The sequence below is a fragment of the Panthera uncia genome (assembly GCF_023721935.1).
Source record: "Panthera uncia isolate 11264 chromosome A3 unlocalized genomic scaffold, Puncia_PCG_1.0 HiC_scaffold_11, whole genome shotgun sequence".
NCBI lineage: Eukaryota > Metazoa > Chordata > Mammalia > Carnivora > Felidae > Panthera > Panthera uncia.
Window position 1 is genome coordinate 62517786 of NW_026057578.1, and position 18502 is coordinate 62536287.

An 18502-nucleotide genomic window follows, 5' to 3' on the forward strand; every position below is an offset into this window, starting at 1 on the left:
CGGTATGCCTTCCGTACGTACGCAAGTTGAAGGACAGTTGGCCGGGCTCTAGACACCGAAACGAAGGAGGGCAAGTCTGAGAACCAGAACCTTTCAGGAAGGAGCACAGGTGTCACCTCAGTCGCGTCCAGCCGAAGTCTGCGTTCCGCAGCCCGCAGAACGACAGCCAATCCAGAGCCGCCCAGAGCTGGTTTGCAGCACGCTGATCTACGTAACCCCAGTCAAACACCAGAGCTAAGCGGATTTCGCCATTTTTATTGTGGTCATGAATAGGGTCTCCTCCTGGGTTGTTTTTTTTTTTTTAACTCTCAAAGTTCTAAGACTTTTGGTTCTTTGCTAGTCTTCTGTGATCTAGATGAGGCAGGGGACAATGGGAAAAGAGGAGCCGGCGTCCCATTAGTTCTGCCACAGCTCCTTACCTTTTGGTCTGCCCTCACAAAAGATGGCCGCCAGCAAAATGGTGCAATGACGCGAGCCGCGCTGCCCCGGTTGCCAAGGAGACGCGAACACCGGAAATGCGGAATTCGGGGAGGGCGCGCGCGCTGGGGCGGTCGGAGCTCACAGGTCCTGACTGGGAACCAGTAGGCAGGTCCTGGCAGGGGAGAGTTGTGGTCGCGACGGCGCGGGGTATAGGCGGGTTTAACGGGATGGAGTCGCGAGTCGCGGATGCCGAGGCCCGCGAGGCTCAGAGTGCTGCGGCCGAGGGCCCAGCAAGCGGCGATGCCTCTCAGAGGCTTCCAGTCTCGGAGCCCTTGGGAGCTGCCCGGTGGAAGCTTCTGCGGCAAGTAAGAGAAAGCCCACTCACCTCACCTTTGCCTCTGGCCACTTCCCTCCCGGGTTAGCAGCGAGCGACCGGTAGAGTGTCTCTCCTTTTTGCAACTCTGGGAGTTCGCTCGTAGTTTTGCCGGGAGCCACGTGAGAAGCGCCCCCTTGCTTCGATTAAAGGTCCCACCAAAAGGGAAGAATTGGATTGGGTGGGGCAGGGAGGGGGCAGCCAACACTGAGTTCCTGGGAAACTCAGATGGAAGTATAAGATCTTTTTTTGGACATTTGTTTGCATCTCGGGGACTCTTCTCTGTGCTCACCAATCCAATTGGTGGGACCGCCGCTCCCCATCCTATGCTATTTTCTTTCTTGCTTCTGTTTTACTTCTTTCCCCAGGTTTCTTCTCCTTGCTTCTTATCTCCCAGCCTCAGTCTGGCTCAAGTCTGGCCCCTTCCTCGGAAATCAGCGTGGTTGACTGTGTTGGGACTGTGAGGTTGCACGCGGTGTCGGTACAGCGGAGAGTGGAGGGTGTATCCAGAAGAGCTGCTTCTGTCTTTGGTGGCATGTGAAAGTTTCGTGTTGATCTTGTAGTTTGAAGTGACCAGCAAGATTCTTGGTGCCCAAGGTGGACTAGTCCCGGTGTGTTGGTTTGTTTAACGGCGGTCATTTTCTAGTACTTTAGAGTTGCTGCTGTTGGTAACTTCAGTTGTACACAGGTTTGACAAATGTCTGATTTGACATCGCCGACCCTCTTTCCAAACTGCTTGAAGTAAAATCTGTTTATTGTTTTGCACACCAGTGTTAATCCTCTGCCTGAGCTTTTCTCCTGAAAACTTGACTCGAGGACATTTTCCACTTCTGACTGTTGTATTTCGAGAAGGATTTCCCACCTACAGCCACTTGGAGATTGTTTGCAGCTGTCTCAAGTCACTTTTTCATATAATGTCATGACGGGACTCAGAGATCATTTCTTTGCTGATGCTTTGAAAGTGTATCCAAAGCATTAATGGTCTGGTTTTGTTACTAATATTACAAAATTATAGGATATTAAATACATCATTCATAGATCATTCTCATAGGAACTTTCTACAGTGAAATAAAACAGCAGTTAAAGTTGAATTATCAAAGTAGTAAATTAGGGCATTAAATTAATCAAATCTTATTGTGATAATTTCAGTGTTTCTTAGTACGGTAAAAACTCCAGCTGACCAGCACATATGTTCATTCTGAATTGCTGTCTACATCAGATCAAGGACAAGCTTCAGCTATGGCTACCATTTGAACTCCCCACATACTTTATTTGACATTTAATGTTTTGGTACACATGTGTATTTTGCTTAGAGTCTTCTTTCTTACTCGATGAAGTTCATTTTTCACAACTACATTTTAACATCCTCTGTGAAGCCTCTCCTAACTCATCTGGGCTGAGTTAGACCCTCAACTCACTCTACCAGTGAACCCCATATCATATCATTTTATGATCATCTGATCAGAGTCCATATAACTTACCAGAATGGGAGTTCTCCCTGGGAAAAGGTGATATTTTATTGATCTCTATCCTCTGCACCTTGCACAGTGCCTGGCTAGGTGGTTTCTAGTAGATGTTAAGTGTTGTGGAAAGCCTGAAAGTAAGAACAGGCTTTAAGTGGCCCATAGTATCAAGTTCTCAATGTATTGTATCATTTAGATATTAATGACTAACAAACAACTACAACATCACAATGGCGTACAATAGTGAGCATTTATTTTGTGTACCCATGGGACACCTGGGAGTTGACTAACATAGGCTATGATCAGCAGACTTTAATCCTTGGACCAGTTGGCTGACATATTCTCAAGGTGATGGCAGAAGTATAAGAGAGTAAAGCCCAGCCACTAAAATTCATTTTAAGGTCTTGCTAACTCCTATTATCCGAGGTAAGATACATGGCTAAGCTTAAAATCAAAGGGCCGGGAAGTATACTCCTTCCTTGGAGGGGGCAAGAAAGGAAGTGAATCCTTTTTCCATAATAAATCTAACCTACCATGTATATTAAACATTTGCAGGTGCTTAGTAAATATGTTTCAAACTAACTGACCATCCATATCTTGTATGCATCCAGAGCTGGAAAACTCAGGAATCTAAGCAGTGATAGAGATATGCAGCGCTCCCTCTCTCTCTCTCTCTCTTATGGGACATCTTCATGACATCTGCTTATGCCAGCTTGTTTTCTTCTACACAGTTCTGTCGCTCTATTACCCCATAGGGCTCCAGTGCTATCTAATGGTCCTTCACTTTAACTGTTCAATAATTTTTTTTTTTTTTTGGTTTTGTAATTAACCTTTTTTAGAAAAAGCCCAGTTGACCTAGTTTGTCGTTTGATACCAGGTCACATGATAAATTGCTGACTTTTGAGCCTAGTGCTCACTTTAATCAGATGAAGACTATGGATCAATATTGATAGAGGCTTTAGATAGTATTCTGTTTTCCTCTCTGTTGGGTGTCATCACCTGATAGCAGAGATGGCTGTTGGTAACAACAGGCTTTCATCATGTACCCAACGAGTGATCCAGAAGAAATGACCTTTTTTCCCAAAACCCAAATAATGCCCTTTGAACAACTCTAATAGGCCAAGGTTGGACCCGTTGTTGTGTCTAGGAGAATGAGGCATTTTGGCTACCTGGGACGTTAGCCCACCCTGTTGCTGGGAAGATAAAATCCCCATCTTTAACACGTAGAGTGAGGGAGGGGCAATTCCTAAGAGGAAGGGATGTAGGACAGGTGAAAAAGTGGCAGTGATCATCACACCCATACTCACAAACACCTTCAGAATGAATAATCTTGCCTACAGGTCTCATATTTGGCTGAAGAATCTGATTAATGGACTATTTCACAGCATGATTTAAATTAAAGCGTTATGCTGTATGTTTGAGACTATCAGTGCTGAAGGAGATAGCATGATTTCTGGAATGGAATTTAATATAACTTAATTTCAGGCCGAGATCCGCCCTTAACTATTTGTGTGATGGTGAGCAACCTCTTTGGACCTCAGTTTCTCAGTTGTGAATGAGGGAACAGTAGTAGGTTTCTCTAAGACCATTTTCATCTCGGATTATTTTGGAGTGAAATTATTTACCAGCGTTAGAAATAAATTCATTTTCTATGTTCTTGTCCTGTTGTTTTATGTTTTCCTAACAAGGATTTGATTGATGTATTTTTAACACTTAAAAACAAAACATTACATATTGGGGGCACCTGGGTGGCTCAGTAGGTTAAGCATCTCACTTCCACTCAGGTCAGATCTCATGGTTTGTGGGTTTGAGCCCTGCATTGGGCTCTGTGCTGACAGCTCAGAGCCTGGAGCCTGCTTTGAATTGTGTGTCCCCCTCTCTCTCTATCCCTCCCTCCCTCACGTTCTATCTCTCTCTTTCGAAAATAAGTAAACATTAAAAAATTTACATATTGGATAAATGTGCAACACTGCGTATACAAGTGAGATTATCACAGTATTCTTTAAAGTATTAAAAATGATTTTTACAATGTCAAAGACAAAATCAAAGGATAGGGACAGTATGCATAGTATGAGCCCTTTGAGAATTATTCATGGTTTTTTAGTTTTTTTTAATGTTTATTTATCTTTGAGAAAGAGATAGAGACAGTGTGCATGCAGGGGAGGGACAGAGAGAGGGAGACAGGATCTGAAGCAAGCTCCAGGCTCTTATCTGTCAGCACAGAGCCCAACATGGGGCTTGAACTCACCAGTCATGAGATCATGACCTGGGCCGAAGTCTCATGCTTAACTGACTGAGCCACCCAGGCACCCCTACTCATGGTTATTTGTATATGTAGGCATACATGTTTAACAGTGTGCTCTCCCAGAACAGTAGAATTTCAAGTGGGTTTTTACTCTTCTATACTTAAATTTCTTTTACAGTAAACATGATTCTTTTTTTTTTTTTTAACGTTTATTTATTTTTGAGACAGAGAGAGACAGAGCATGAACGGGGGAGGGTCAGAGAGAGAGGGAGACACAGAATCTGAAACAGGCTCCAGGCTCCGAGCTGTCAGCCCAGAGCCCGACGCGGGACTTGAACTCACAAACCATGAGATCATGACCCGAGCCGAAGTCGGACGCTTAGCCAACTGAGCCACCCAGGCGCCCCAACATGATTATTTTCAAATCACTTACCATCTATGCCAAAATGCATAGTTTTAATTTTAACATCTTTGAAATTGAGATACGGCTTTTAGTTGACTGCATGCTGATTAATTGGCAGTCTATTCTATATAACAACAGAAGAAAGAAATGTTGCCATCTTGTAATCAATGATGTGTTAAATTTAATGAAGTACAGTCATGGGAAGGGAGGACTTTTTTTTTTTTTTTTTTTTTCATTTTAAGGTAAAACACTAAAGACCCTTGACTACCAGAAAAACTCCACATGATTGGACAAAATTATTCCCAGATCAAGATGCTTTATACAGTAGAAGACCTATTACCTGGATTGGTTAACTGAGAGAGTTAAAGAGGTGAATCATAAAAATGATACATATTCTAAAGTGAAGCTATAACCTAAGTGCTAAATACTTCTAGATATTTATGATTAGTTCTTTAGACTTTTTACGGTTGGCTTCCCACACCTAAATTGATAGTATAGATTTTGGGGCACCTGGATGGCTCAGTCGGTTAAGTGTCCGACTTCGGCTCAGGTCATGATCTCACAGTTCGTGGGTTCAAGCCCTGCATCAGGCTCTGTGCTGACAGCTCAGAGCCTGGAGCCTGCTACATACAGATTCTGTATCGCCCTCTCTCTCTCTGCCCCATCCCTACCTGCTCTCTGTCTCTCAAGAATGAATAAATGCTAAAAAAAAAAAATAATAATAAAAAATAAAAAATAAAATATAAATTAATAGTAAGGTTTTAAGCAACTTTTATCAAGCAGACTTGCCTTTACCTTTCCAAAACATTCAACTTAGTTTTTTATTTTTTTTTTATTTTTTTAAGCTTATTTATTTATGAGAGAGACAGCATGAGTGGGGGAGGGGCAGAGAGAGAGAGGGAGACACAGAATCTGAAACAGGCTCCAGGCTCTGAGCTGTCAGCATGGAGTCCGATGCGGGGCTCGAACCCACGAACCGTGAGACCATGACCCGAGCCAAAGTTGGACGCTTAACCAACTGAGCCACCCAGGCGCCCCTCAACTTAGTTTTTATGGAAGCAACAACTCGGTTTTAATTACCATTTTGTTTGTTTTTGCAAATTTAATTAATGACAGTAACAAGAACAACTGGTGTAACAAAACTTGTGAAGAAGCACCGTTAACTTGGCAAACATACGGCTCAGTAGGAAAGGGCAAGAACAGTGCTTTGGCTACTACCTTAAAGTCCACTTTGAATATTTAATAGAGGGAATGGAAAGCGTCTGTTAATCCAGAGTCAGCTAACAGAGCTGCTACTTTATAGCATGCTCTGTTTAGGCCTTCCGGTTCTATGGTTAAAATGGCAAACAGACACCAGAGACCTTGTCTTGGAAATGCTGGTGTGGTGCACTTGTAGATTTTGCACTGAGGATTGTGGTTTGGATTTCTACTTAAAGTGAGGGACTGGTGTTTATTGGCATCACTTGACTTAATGGCAGCAGAGGCTGAGCTCTTTCGTGCTTTCTCTCTGTCTCTCTCTCTCGTTTTTTGACAGTAATTTATTGACGTAAAGGTTTATACATCATTGTATTTATAAGGGCTTTTTCACAGTGTTAAGATTAAACTGACATTTCAAGTTAGTATAGAATTTTAAAGTTCTGAGGCAACAGATGACATAGATTTTTGCATGCGCTGTGGAGCGCGCTTGAGTCTTAAGGATCCGGTACGAGGTTCGCCATTAATCCCTGCTGTTCAAACCATGTTGACATGTATGTCAGTGACTAGAGGAGATTTTATTTTTTATGTCTGACTTATTAAGATTAATAATTGGTTTCTCTGGATTCCTTAAAATATTTAGGATTGTACTTTAGGTTAAAAAAGAGGATGTGAACGTTTTCTTGAATTTTAAAAGTATGTAGTTTATCAGTCCCAAACCAAGATATTCTCCTAATACGTTTTTTAAAAGAAATGAACTTTTGGGGCGCCTGGGTGGCTCAGTCGGTTGAGCGTCCGACTTCAGCTCAGGTCACGATCTTACGGTTTGTGAGTTCGAGCCCCGCGTCAGGCTCTGGGCTGATGGCTCAGAGCCTGGAGCCTGCTTCCGATTCTGTGTCTCCCTCTCTCTCTGCCCCTCCCCCATTCATGCTCTGTCTCTGTCTCAAAAATAAATAAACATTAAAAAAAAATTAAAAAAAAAAAGAAATGAACTTTTAATTGTGGAGTAAAGAAAAAAAAAGTTTAGAAGGCTCTAGATATAAAAGCTTTTGTTTTCAGTTTCACAGAGCTGTATTAACCAATAATCTTCCTATCAGTAAATGTAGTAACTTTTCAAAGGTTGAATAGTTTAGCTGCCTTTCCTGGAATAATGCTGAATATTTTTATATGCCCGCTTTTGTTTTTTGTTTATTAAAAATTTTTTTTTAATGTTTATTTTTGAGAGAGAGAGAGAGACAGACAGACAGAGTGTGAGCAGCAGAGGGGCAGAGAGAGAAGGAGACACAGAAACTAAAGCTGACTCCAGGCTCTGAGCTGTCAGCACAGAGTCCGACGTGGGGCTCAGACTCAAGACCTGTGAGATCATGACCTGAGCGGAAGGTCAGATGCTTAACTGATTGAGCCACCCAGGTGCCCCATCACCTGTCTTTTCTTATACGTTACTTTTATGTATGTATGTATGTATATATGTATGTATGTATTTGTTTATTTTCAAATTTTTATTTAAATTCTAATTAGTTAACATATAGTGTAATATTGGTTTCAGGAATAGAATTTAGTGATACAACTCTGAATGTAAATGTAAATGTAAATCTAAATGATTCATCTCTTACACATAACACTCACAGAAACAGTTCCATTTTTGGAAGCTGCTTTCTCCAGTTTCTCTCTTGACCTCATGGTCCTTGGTCAGACCCCAAGTTTTATTTATAAGGTTTTTAACCTTCTTCCTCTGAACTTAGTTCTGAGATGCTTTCTAACCCCTCAGATTTTCTATTGTCATATAATTACTTTTTCTCAAGTTATTTAGTGCTGAAATTACTGAATCTGGTGAGTGGAATAAGGAAAATATCTTACTGTTTTGAAGTCACTTTAAGCATTATTGTGGAACTAAGGAATATTTAAGCAATTTGTTGGCACAGTGGAAAGAGCATTGACATTGGACACATGTGGTTCCAATCCTAGTTCTAGCACTTAGCGTGTGCTCTTTGTTGATCTCCCGTATCAAGTGTTTACTCTTCATGGAATGTACTTTTGTGTCACCGTTATTTCTATCTTTGTTTTTTATCCCTGCCCTTATTTCCTTATTTTTAATTCCCCTCATGCATCTTTAATGAATGGCATCCTGTGGTATTGTATTTTTCTAAGCCACTTCAAGTCCTTTTGGTAACAGTTGTGACATAAATTGTTGTCCTAGAAGTTGTGGGAATTGGGCACCTTTTATTAAAAGGATATTTTTATGAAAAAGATCTCACAACTGTGAGATCATGACCTGAGCCAAAATGAAGAGTTGGGCGCTTAACTGACTGAGCCTATTTATTTCTGTTTTGTACTCTCTTGCTTCATTCTTTTGGGGGCTCCCTAACTCTCAAAAGAGAACTATTATCCCTTTGGGGCCCCAGAATTAAGCACCCTTCTGGTTTCAGACCGTCTTGATTGAATTAGTAAGTCTTTACCATAGGGTGATTTCTGCAGTAATTGACCATTTTGTTGGGAGATCCCAGATGTCAGTATCTACAGGTCTTTTCTCTTGGCCCATAGCCCCCAAAAGGAATCTTGCGATCTCTTCTCTGGCTGATATAAGACTGACTGCCTGTGATCTAGAAGGTAAGTGAGGGAAAGGGATGTTCATCAGAATGAAGAGCATCTTATACCATTCTAAGCTCCGCTTGATGTTTACGACCATAATTTTATGATACCCTTTCTCTAGAAATTTAGAGAATTCAGAGTGCCACTGTGGGAGAGAAAGGTAGTTGCCTGGCATTGCTGATGGAATCAGGGGATCTAGTACTTCTTAAAAATATTTTCAACCACTGTTTCTGTGTTTAGTCTTACTTCTCTATCCTCATTGCCATTAGTGCCCCCAGTGACCGAGTCTTTCCTGAGTGTGTGGTAGAACTTTGCTGTTTCTTGGCTTTCCCTTTGTCAGCACTTAGATTTTGGCAGCCTGTCGAATAAGTTACCATTCATCATGTCTCCTCCAGGTCTCTTTGTCCTTTTGTATTTTTGCTATTTTTACTCTTTAACTGGTATTCTGGGGAGTTTTGAAAGGGATAGGATATAACTGTGTGTGTGTTCGGTCTGCTTTGTTTAACCAGAAGTTAGTTAACTATGTACTGAGTACCTGTTCTAAGCCAGACGTTTTCCAGATAGCGTATATTATTTTAATTAATTTTCACACGAGTCTTGTAGTCAGTCTACAGTTACCGTATATCAGGCATTGTATTAGAAGCTGCAAAGTAAGCATTACTATTCCTGTCTTACAGGGGAAAAGACTGAGCTCAAAGGATAATAAATGTGCTTGCACTCAACTATTGAGGGAGAGGCTCTCCTACTGCAAAACCCTTGCTCATTTTCTGAGTGACATTACTTTTAGAGTATTGGTTAGTAGGGTTCCTACATAGTTATGTTCAGTGTATTTTAGTTCTGGAGTAAACAAATACTTCAGGTAAATTAAATGGGTTTTAGACTTTCATTGTGTTTAGTTGCATACATTTTTTACCTGATGGGTCCAGCAGTCCATGCATTTTTTTACCCCTTCAGATACTTGATATTTTGACATGAACTTATTTGGTATAACATGTATCCTTGATTAAAGAACTCATTGATTTAGAGGAATTAGACAATGTCTTGACTTTGAGCATTTTCCTTCACCCCAGATAACGCAATCTGGATTTTATTTAATTAGGTACCTAGGAGCTTTGAAGGTAATATTCTAAAAATGGTAGTTGATAAGATTATACCTCGATGGGAGATTCAAGTATCCTGTCAGCTCACAAAGCTGCAAGCATTATTGGTGGCATTAAAATAACTGAATCTTCAGGGACGCCTGGGTGGCTCAGTGGGTTGAGTGTCTGACTTTGGCTCAGGTCATGATCTCATGGTTTGTGGGTTTGAGCCCCGCGTCTGGCTCTGTGCTGACAGCTTACAGCCCGGAGCCTGGTTTGGATTCTGCCTCCTCTCTCTCTGCTCTTTCCTTGCTTGTGCTTGTCTCTTTGTCTCTCCCTCTCTCTCAAAATAAACATTAAAAAAATTGTTTTTAAGTAACTGAATCTTCAAACTAAAAAGAAATGTCAAAAGTAATTGGACTTGATTTCCCATTGTAATTACCTTTGCTGAATATAGATTATATAAAGAAGTGTTGTTTTTACCCTAAATGTATTGCCTGTTACTTCCATTGGGTATCAGCTTGTTCATATTGTAGATCATGGGATTTATTTAAACTGTAAAAGCCCCTTCTAATATTATACCTGTGGCAACTTGATTTTTTGCCTTAGTGCTTTGTGGTGCTGTAATCTTGACATCAGACATGTGGTGCTGTAATCTTGACAACATAATTAACATAAAAAGGTGTTTGAGGGGTGCCTGGGTGGCTCAGTCAGTTAAGCATCCGACTTCGGCTCAGGTCATGATCTCACGGTCCGTGAGTTCGAGCCCCGCGTCGGGCTCTGTGCTGACAGCTCAGAGCCTGGAGCCTGCTTCAGATTCTGTGTCTCCCTCTCTCTCTGACCCTCCCCCGTTCATGCTCTGTCTCTCTCTGTCTCAAAAATAAATAAACATTAAAAAAAAAAGGTGTTTGCTTTTTGGACATTAGATGGACAAAATCTACGACAATTTATATCTACATTTTACATTTTTAAAAGTTTAATTACTTTGTTTTTGTCTTAAGAGTTAGCTCTGTTGGGTGGTTTTTCTTCCTGATAACCATGGTTGACATAGTAATAAGGCCCTGTTTTTGGTAAAGACTTTTAAATAATTCATTCTTTAAAAAAAAAAAAGAAACCTTCAACCAAATCAAAGAGAGACAACATTTTCTGATCCTCCATTAAAAAACCCAACCTTCTAAATCTTATACATAGTGTATAAATTTTAAACAGATTTCCCTCAAGATTTTATCTTGATAAAAGGTAAAACTGCACCTGGGTGGCTCAGTTGGTTAAGCGTCTGACTCTTGATCTCAGCTCAGGTCTTGATCTCAGGGTCTTGATCTCAGGGTTGTGAGTTCAAGCCCTGTATTGGGCTCGGCGCTGGGCGTGAAGCCTACTTAAAAAAATAAATTAATTAAAATTAAAAAAAAAAGTAAAGATATGTTCATACTGATGTGTTCTCTGGCTTGGTGCTGACCTTGGTTTGCTCTTTTGCATATAAGAATTATGGCATCCTTAGAGTCAGAGTTCCTCTTTAGGTAAGAGAAACAACTCTAGCTGTCTTTAGCAGGAAGTGATTTAATATAGTGGATTAAGTACTTACTCTTTGGACGTACCAGAGGAGCAGGCCAAGAATGAGCCCCAGAACAACACAAAGTCCCAGAACAATGCAAAGCTGACCTGCCAACAGAAATGTCACCTCTACCAAAATGAAGAATCTGATCTGTCTCCAGCATTACACTATTTTATCTATTGTCTCTGGTGATGAGGAAGCTGCTGCCAGAACTACAGACTCTGGAGGCACATTTTGCCTACTAGATCTCTCCCAGCAGAGGTGATGCCCCTTGTGCCTCCTCTCACTTCCCGTTAAATTAGGGAGGGAATACTGGACCTCTGCTGAAGATGCTACAGAAGAGCCAAAAGTCTTTACAACTGTTCTACCAGTGAAAATCACAGAAATGTAATTACCACGTCTATTCCTCTTTCAGAGCACACGTTAGTGCATCTGGTTAGCTAACAAAATCACATCTGAAACTTTGGTTGGTAGGGACTCTGGGAAACGTGGCTTCTAGCTTTCTAGCTTTATAATATCGGTAGGTATCTCAGAAGGAAGTTGGAATGGATGATTGATGTCTACCATATTCTCCACAAGCAGAAATGTTAAGAGTTTAGGCTCTGTAGTCGGTCTGGATTTGCTTTTTCCTAGCTTTCTGACTTTGAGCAAATTAACATCCCCTTGTTTCCTGTCTCATATAACAAGTATCTACCCCATAGGGTTACTTGAAGATTTAGTGAAGAGTGTGGTAAGATAAGCATTGATTCTTTTTTTTTTTTAAATATGAAATTTATTGTCAAATTGGTTTCCATACAACACCCAGTGCTCATCCCAACAGGTGCCCTCCTCAATGCTTATCACCCACTTTCCCCTCCCTCCCACCCCCCATCAACCCTCAGTTTGTTCTCAGTTTTTTTTTTTAAATTTTTTTTAACGTTTATTTATTTTTGAGACAGAGAGAGACAGAGCATGAACGGGGGAGGGTCAGAGAGAGGGAGACACAGAATCTGAAGCAGGCTCCAGGCTCTGAGCTGTCAGCACAGAGTCTGATGTGGGGCTCGAACTCACGGACCGCGAGATCATGACCTGAGCCGAAGTCGGCCGCTTAACCGACTGAGCCACCCAGGCGCCCCAAGTTTTTAAGAGTCTTCTATGGTTTGGCTCCCTCCCTCTCTAACTTTTATTTTTTTCCCTTCCCCTTCCCCATGGTCTTCTGTTAAGTTTCTCAGGATCCACATAAGAGTGAAAACATATTGTATCTTTCTCTGTATAGCTTATTTCACTTAGCATAACGCTCTCCAGTTCCATCCACGTTTCTACAAAAGGCCATATTTCAGATAAGCATTGATTCTTACTTAGACATTGGGTTGTCTTAGACCAGATTTGCTGGTGAGCAATCTGGGCCTGGAGTTTTCTTTGGTAGGACTTTTATTTATGCATCACATTTTAAAAAATAGTTTAGGACCGTTCAGACTTTTTACTTCTTCTTGTGTCAGTTTTAGTAGTTGTATTCTTCTAGGACTTTGTCTATTCATCTAAATTTTTAGTTTTTTTTAATGCCTGCTGGATCTATAGTGATCTCTCTATGTCACATTGATATTTATATTTTCTCTCTTTTTTCTTATTAGTGTCATCAAGGATTTGTCAGTTTTATTAATCTCTTCAAAGAACTGGCATTTGGTGTTTTAATCTTTCTATATTTTTGTCTTCTACTTTATTACTTTTGACTAGGGAACTTAACTTGCTTCTTTTTGTAATTTTTGCAGTGGATATTTAGCTTACTGATTTTTAGCTTTTCCACAAATTTTTCTCTTAGCGTGAATTTATCCGCATTTCATGTGGTTTGAAATGTATTAGTCTGTTCAAAATACTTTCGAATTTCCATTGAGTTTTCTTTTTCTTTTTCTTTTTCTTGGTTCATAAGATATTTAGAAACCAGTTTTTCAATTTTATTTAGAAAGCAATTTATATTGCTTTCTTTCCAAATATATTTGATGTTTTAGGTATCTTTTTAGTTATTTTCCACTTGTTTATGACTATTAGGATGTTTTATATCTTTTTTTAATGTTTATTTTTTGAGGGAGAGAGAGACAGTGTGTGCATGAGCAGGGGGAGGGACAGAGAGAGAGGGAGACACAGAATCTGAAGCAGGCTCCAGGCTTGGAGCTGTCAGCACAGAGCCCAATGAGGGGCTTGAGGCCACCACCTGTGAGATCATGACTTGAGCTGAAGTCGGATGCTCAACCGACTGAGCCTCCCAGGCACCCCTGGATGTTTTATATCTTTAAAAAAGCTTTCTATTATGGGAAATTTCAAACATATACAAAACTGGAGATAACAGGATAATCCTCACTCAGATATCCATAAACTTCAACAATTTTTTGAAAAGTTTATTTATTTATTTTGAGAGAGAGAGAGAAACAGAGCACATGAACAGGGGAGGGGCAGAGAGAAAGAGAATCCTAAGCAAGCTCTGCACTGTCAGCACAGAACCCCATGTGGGGCTCAATCTCACAAACTGAAATCATGACCTGAACCAAAATCAAGAGTCCGACGCTCAACTGTCTGAGCTACCCAGGTGCCCCAACTTCAACAATTTTTAACTCCTGACCAACCGTATTTTATATCTCTTTTCTTTATACCCCAACCTCAGATTATTTTGAAATGAATCTTGGGGTACCTGGGTGGCTCAGTTGATTGAGTGCCCGACTTTGGCTCAGGTCATGATCTCACCGTTTGTGGGTTCAAGCCCTGCGTCGTGGGTTCAAGCCCTGTGTCTGGCTCTGTGCTGACAACTCACAGATCCTGGAGCCTGTTTGGATTCTGTGTCTCCCTCTCTCTGTCCCTGCCCCACTCGCACTCTTGTCTGTCTCTCTCTCTCTCTCTCAAAAATAAACGTCAAAAAACTTTTAAAAAAAATTTCTGAAATGAATCTCAGATATATCATTTTTTTCTATAGATATTTCAGTATGTACCTATACAAGATGACATTAAAAAAATAACTAAAACATGGGGTGCCTAGGTGGCTTAGTTGGTTAGGCATCCGACTTTTAGGTGATGCATCCGACGTTTAGGTCATGATCTCATGATTCGTGAGTTCGAGCCCCTCCTCGGGCTCTGTACTGACAGCTTGGAGCCTGGAGCCTGCTTTGGATTCTGTGTCTCCCTCTGCCCCTCTCCTGGTAGCACTCTGTCTCTCTCTCTCTCTCTCTCAAAATAAACATTAAGAAAAATTTTTTAAATAACTAAAATACCATACCACACCCAGAATAATTTCTTGATGTCATGAAATAAATAGCTGGTCAGTTTCCAGATTTTCCCCATTGTCTCTAGATTTTGTTTACAATTTGATTATTTTGAAGCATGATTCAAATAAGATCTAAACTTTTTTATTATTTGATAAGTTTTACAAGTCTTTTTTTCTTATAAAGTTTTTATTTTAAAAATTTTTTAAATTTTTGTTTTTTAATCTTTATTTATTTTTGAGAGAGAGAGACAGTGAGCGAGCATGAGCGGGGAAGGGGCAGAGGGAGCCAGAGACCCAGAATCTGAAGCAGCCTCCGGGCTCTGAGTTGTCAGCACAGAGCCCGATGCGGGGCCTGAACTCACGAGCTGTGAGATCATGACCTGAGTTGAAGTCAGATACTTAACTGATGGAGCCACCCAGGTGCCCCATAAAATTTTTATTTAAGTAATCTCTACACCCAGCGTCAGGCTTGAACTCATGACCCGGCGATCAAGAGTTGCACATTCTTCTGACTGAGCCAGCTGGGTGCCCCATTTTATAAGTATTTTTAGTCTAAATGTTTCTTCTGCAGATATGTCTTTCAACTCTTGCCATTTATTTATTGAAGAAACTGAGTTTCTTGTCTCTTAGGAGTTCTCCATAATTTGAACTTTGCTCATTGTACTTGATGATGATGTTTAATGTGTTCCTGTATTCCTAGTTCTTGTAAGTTCCTATTTCGTAGGTCTAGAGGCTTGATCAGATTCAGATTTAACGTTTTTTGTTTGGTTTGGTTTGGTTGGTCAAATGATGGTAGAGTGTGCTTTCATCAGTAATCATAGTCGTGTCTGGTTATTTTTCTTCTTGATGATGATTTTCTAGGTTCATGAATTCATGGAGAGGTTGAAAAATGGTGATATTCTAATTGCATCACTCCTTCTTCATTTATTCCCTGGGATACTGCTATAAGGAGAAATTTCCCCTTCTACTTGAATATTCTCAGTTACAGTTCATATAGGAAAGACAGACAGATACTTGATTCTTTCTCTTTATTTACTAGTTTTCAAAATAAGTTCATTCTCTAGCATCCTTTAGTGATCTTTTTTTTTTAAGAAAATACCCCAATGAGCTTGTATGTTTTGATTCTATTACATTTATTACCATTGTTAATGCTCATACTGTTCCATCTTTAGCCAATGGACCCTATTCAAATAGGCTCTGGAGCCTTTTTGATATAACCCTTAATTTTTTATGGCTTTCTTTTTTTCTTATATGCAGGATATTCCAGGTTCATTTGTACAATTTGTGCTGTTTCTCCAAGGGACCTTACTTTGTTTTAGTAGAAAATGGTATTTAGAGACAGCAATGTGGGCATTAAATGTGCTCATTGCTTCTAGTTTGGTCACTGTTTCTAGAACTTTTTTGTTTTTAATTAATTTGAGAATGAGAAAGAGAGTACGCATGCAGGAGAGGGGCAAAGAGGGAGAGAGAATCCCAAGCAGGCTCCATGCGGTCAGCACAGAGCCTAACATGGGGCTCGAACTTATGGACCATGAAATCATGATCTGAGCTGAGATCAAGAGTCAGATGCTTAACCAACTGAGCCACCCAGGGGCCCCTGTTTTAGAACTTTTAAGAGGTCTGATGTAAGAAACATATACATTTTAAAAAATGTTTTAATAAATACATCATTTGTTTCTATTATATTTTATTCAGATTCAGAGCTATAGGGTTTTTGCTTAACATCATTAAGCTTACAGCTATATTTGGTTTCTCCCATAGTTAAAAACCCACATTTAAATGTCCCCAACAAAATTACTCATTTGATTTATCTTAAAACAGACACACATACACACACACACATGAGACAGGCTTGGAATAACATACCTGCCTCTGCCTAGGTAGCTTTGAAAATCAACTTTTACCCCCTAACTCTACAGGCTGCAAAAGGTGCTGCTTATCGTCTTAACTCTTTCTTTTGGAATTGGACCTGTGTTCCCCTCAAGGAAAGTGATTGCAAAAGCCAGGCTCACCTCTCTAGATTTATTCCCTTTCTGAGTTCTGAGACTGGTAAATCTTCACTATCTTCTTTGTTCTCTGATACTATCAAATAATGTTTTAAGATATTTTGCCCATCTTCTCTAGTCGTCTCCAGTAAGAGTTTGGTCTCCATTATCTAATCTGCCATTATTGGAAATGAAACTCCCCTTCCCACTTAAACTTTGAACACTTGTGTTTATATAATATGATCACAATATTTGGTTTTATTTCAAAGGTTCTGAAGCAAAAACACCTGGATGACTGTCTGCGACACGTATCTGTGAGAAGATTCGAATCATTTAATCTGTTTTCAGTAACAGAAGCCCAAAAAAGGACAACTGAAGAGGACGTTGGTGCATGGATCCAATATACAAGTGTCTTCTATCCTGAGTACAGCATTTCTTTAAGGTGAACATCATTCTGGTTAAGATATTTTTAAAAGTATTTTTCTCTTGTAGAAGAAAAGCAGTCTAATAAGAATCTCATTATGCATTCTGTTGAGTTTGCAGGTAATCTTGATCAGAACTTCGGTTTTGCAGCATTGTATTAGGAAATCCTGCTGCTTTAACTGGGTTTTGTTGTATCCTCAGAACTGAGGGAAAAAAGTCTCAGGAATGTAGTGGCATTTGAGGATAAAGTGGCTTGCAAATCAAAAGGTTCATTTAACCATTCTCTCATAGCATTTGATTATGACAGAAAGCCAAGTTCTTTTTGAAGCTGAAAGTGGAAACAGAATTTTCTAAACTACTCTTCAAGGAGTAGTTATCTGAAAAATCAAGCTTTGGTATTTTTCCCATTCATATTTTGTCGCTTTCAGAATGGAATCTTAAGAATAGGAGGAGAAAATCCAGCTGAAAACACGGAGACTGTGAGAAGCACACAGACTGTTCTGGCTTTAAAAATTGTTTTAAAAGAGACAGAAGAGTTGCACACTGAAGTAACAAGATACCATTTTTACCGAATTAATTTTCTCTCACAGTTACAGTCTAGCGTGTTGCAATATTACTGTAGGTGTTTGATTTTATAAAATCTGCCTTTTTTGACAAGATTTCACATCTTGAAAGGGAGGGAGGAGCACATTTACAGTAACTGTAAGAAGAGCAAAAAACATTTTAAGTGGAATGTGACTGAATAAGGTTTAGGTGAGGAGAGGAATAATTTTCAGAAAAAAAGTTTTCACAAAGGGTGTCTATTTATAGTATATGTTTCTCGAACCATTTTAGTTTAAAATATCTAAGCTTTAAAAGACATCATAATAGCTGAAAATTTGGGATCTGGATAAAAATTGACGAGGGTGGGCAGGGAAGAACCATTAGGATCTGGTTTCACAATACTGCTTTGTTGCAAACTCCAAAAAGAAGATAAAAACCTAGGGATTTGTGAGCTTGCCTGGATATTCATTATGAGATTCTAATTAGAATACCTCAACTGCCTCGTCTTCAGATGGAGATAATTAGTTTAGTTCCTGTTCCGGAAGGGAAGGAAAATGCATGAAATGTTTACCGTGTGCCAGGTGCCAAGCTAGGTGCTTTGTCGTATTCTAATTCTTGTAATCCTTCCGGTAACTCTGCAAAGTAGCAATGAAGATGATTACACAATTGGAAGATAGCATCTATAAGGAAATTAAAGAGAAGGAAGAACGGAGTGATCCCATAGGGGTCTTCAGGTATAAAGTTCTAAAACTTAACTTCTCCATCTGCTGGTAGACCAGATGCAGTAAGTGTAGTATGTACCATGAACGATTTCCTGACATCTTCCAAGTCCTGGTAAGGGTTAGCTAGAGAGAATGGGAAATCTTCCGGTTCGTGCGAGTTTTCAAAATAGGGCATGGTTCTCCACCTGCTGGAGATGACCTTGGTGTGGCAGGAACCCAGGCTCCAATGTAAACTGAGACTCCTTTCCAGTGGCATGGTTCCTTGTGATATATCCATTTTTA

General features: G+C 40.0%; 2 protein-coding genes across 7 annotated transcripts in view; one reads left to right on the plus strand and one right to left on the minus strand.

The window, feature by feature from the left end:
* Positions 1-600, minus strand: part of PREPL (prolyl endopeptidase like) — a 58063-nt gene extending 57463 nt beyond the window's left edge. For all 5 annotated transcript variants that reach the window (XM_049651435.1, XM_049651436.1, XM_049651434.1 and 2 more), the window contains exon 1: positions 22-600. The gene's annotated coding sequence lies outside the window, so the exon portion shown is untranslated. The remainder of the gene's footprint in view (positions 1-21) is intronic.
* The window catches only part of CAMKMT (calmodulin-lysine N-methyltransferase), a 404175-nt gene continuing 386256 nt past the window's right edge, over positions 584-18502 (plus strand). The window contains exons 1-2 of one of the 2 annotated variants that reach the window (XM_049651437.1): positions 584-785; positions 16802-16974. In XM_049651437.1, the coding sequence (XP_049507394.1) occupies positions 648-785; positions 16802-16974 (311 nt within the window). In that variant the 5' untranslated portion in view covers positions 584-647. The remainder of the gene's footprint in view (positions 786-16801; positions 16975-18502) is intronic. The other variant, XM_049651438.1, reaches the window with a different exon arrangement.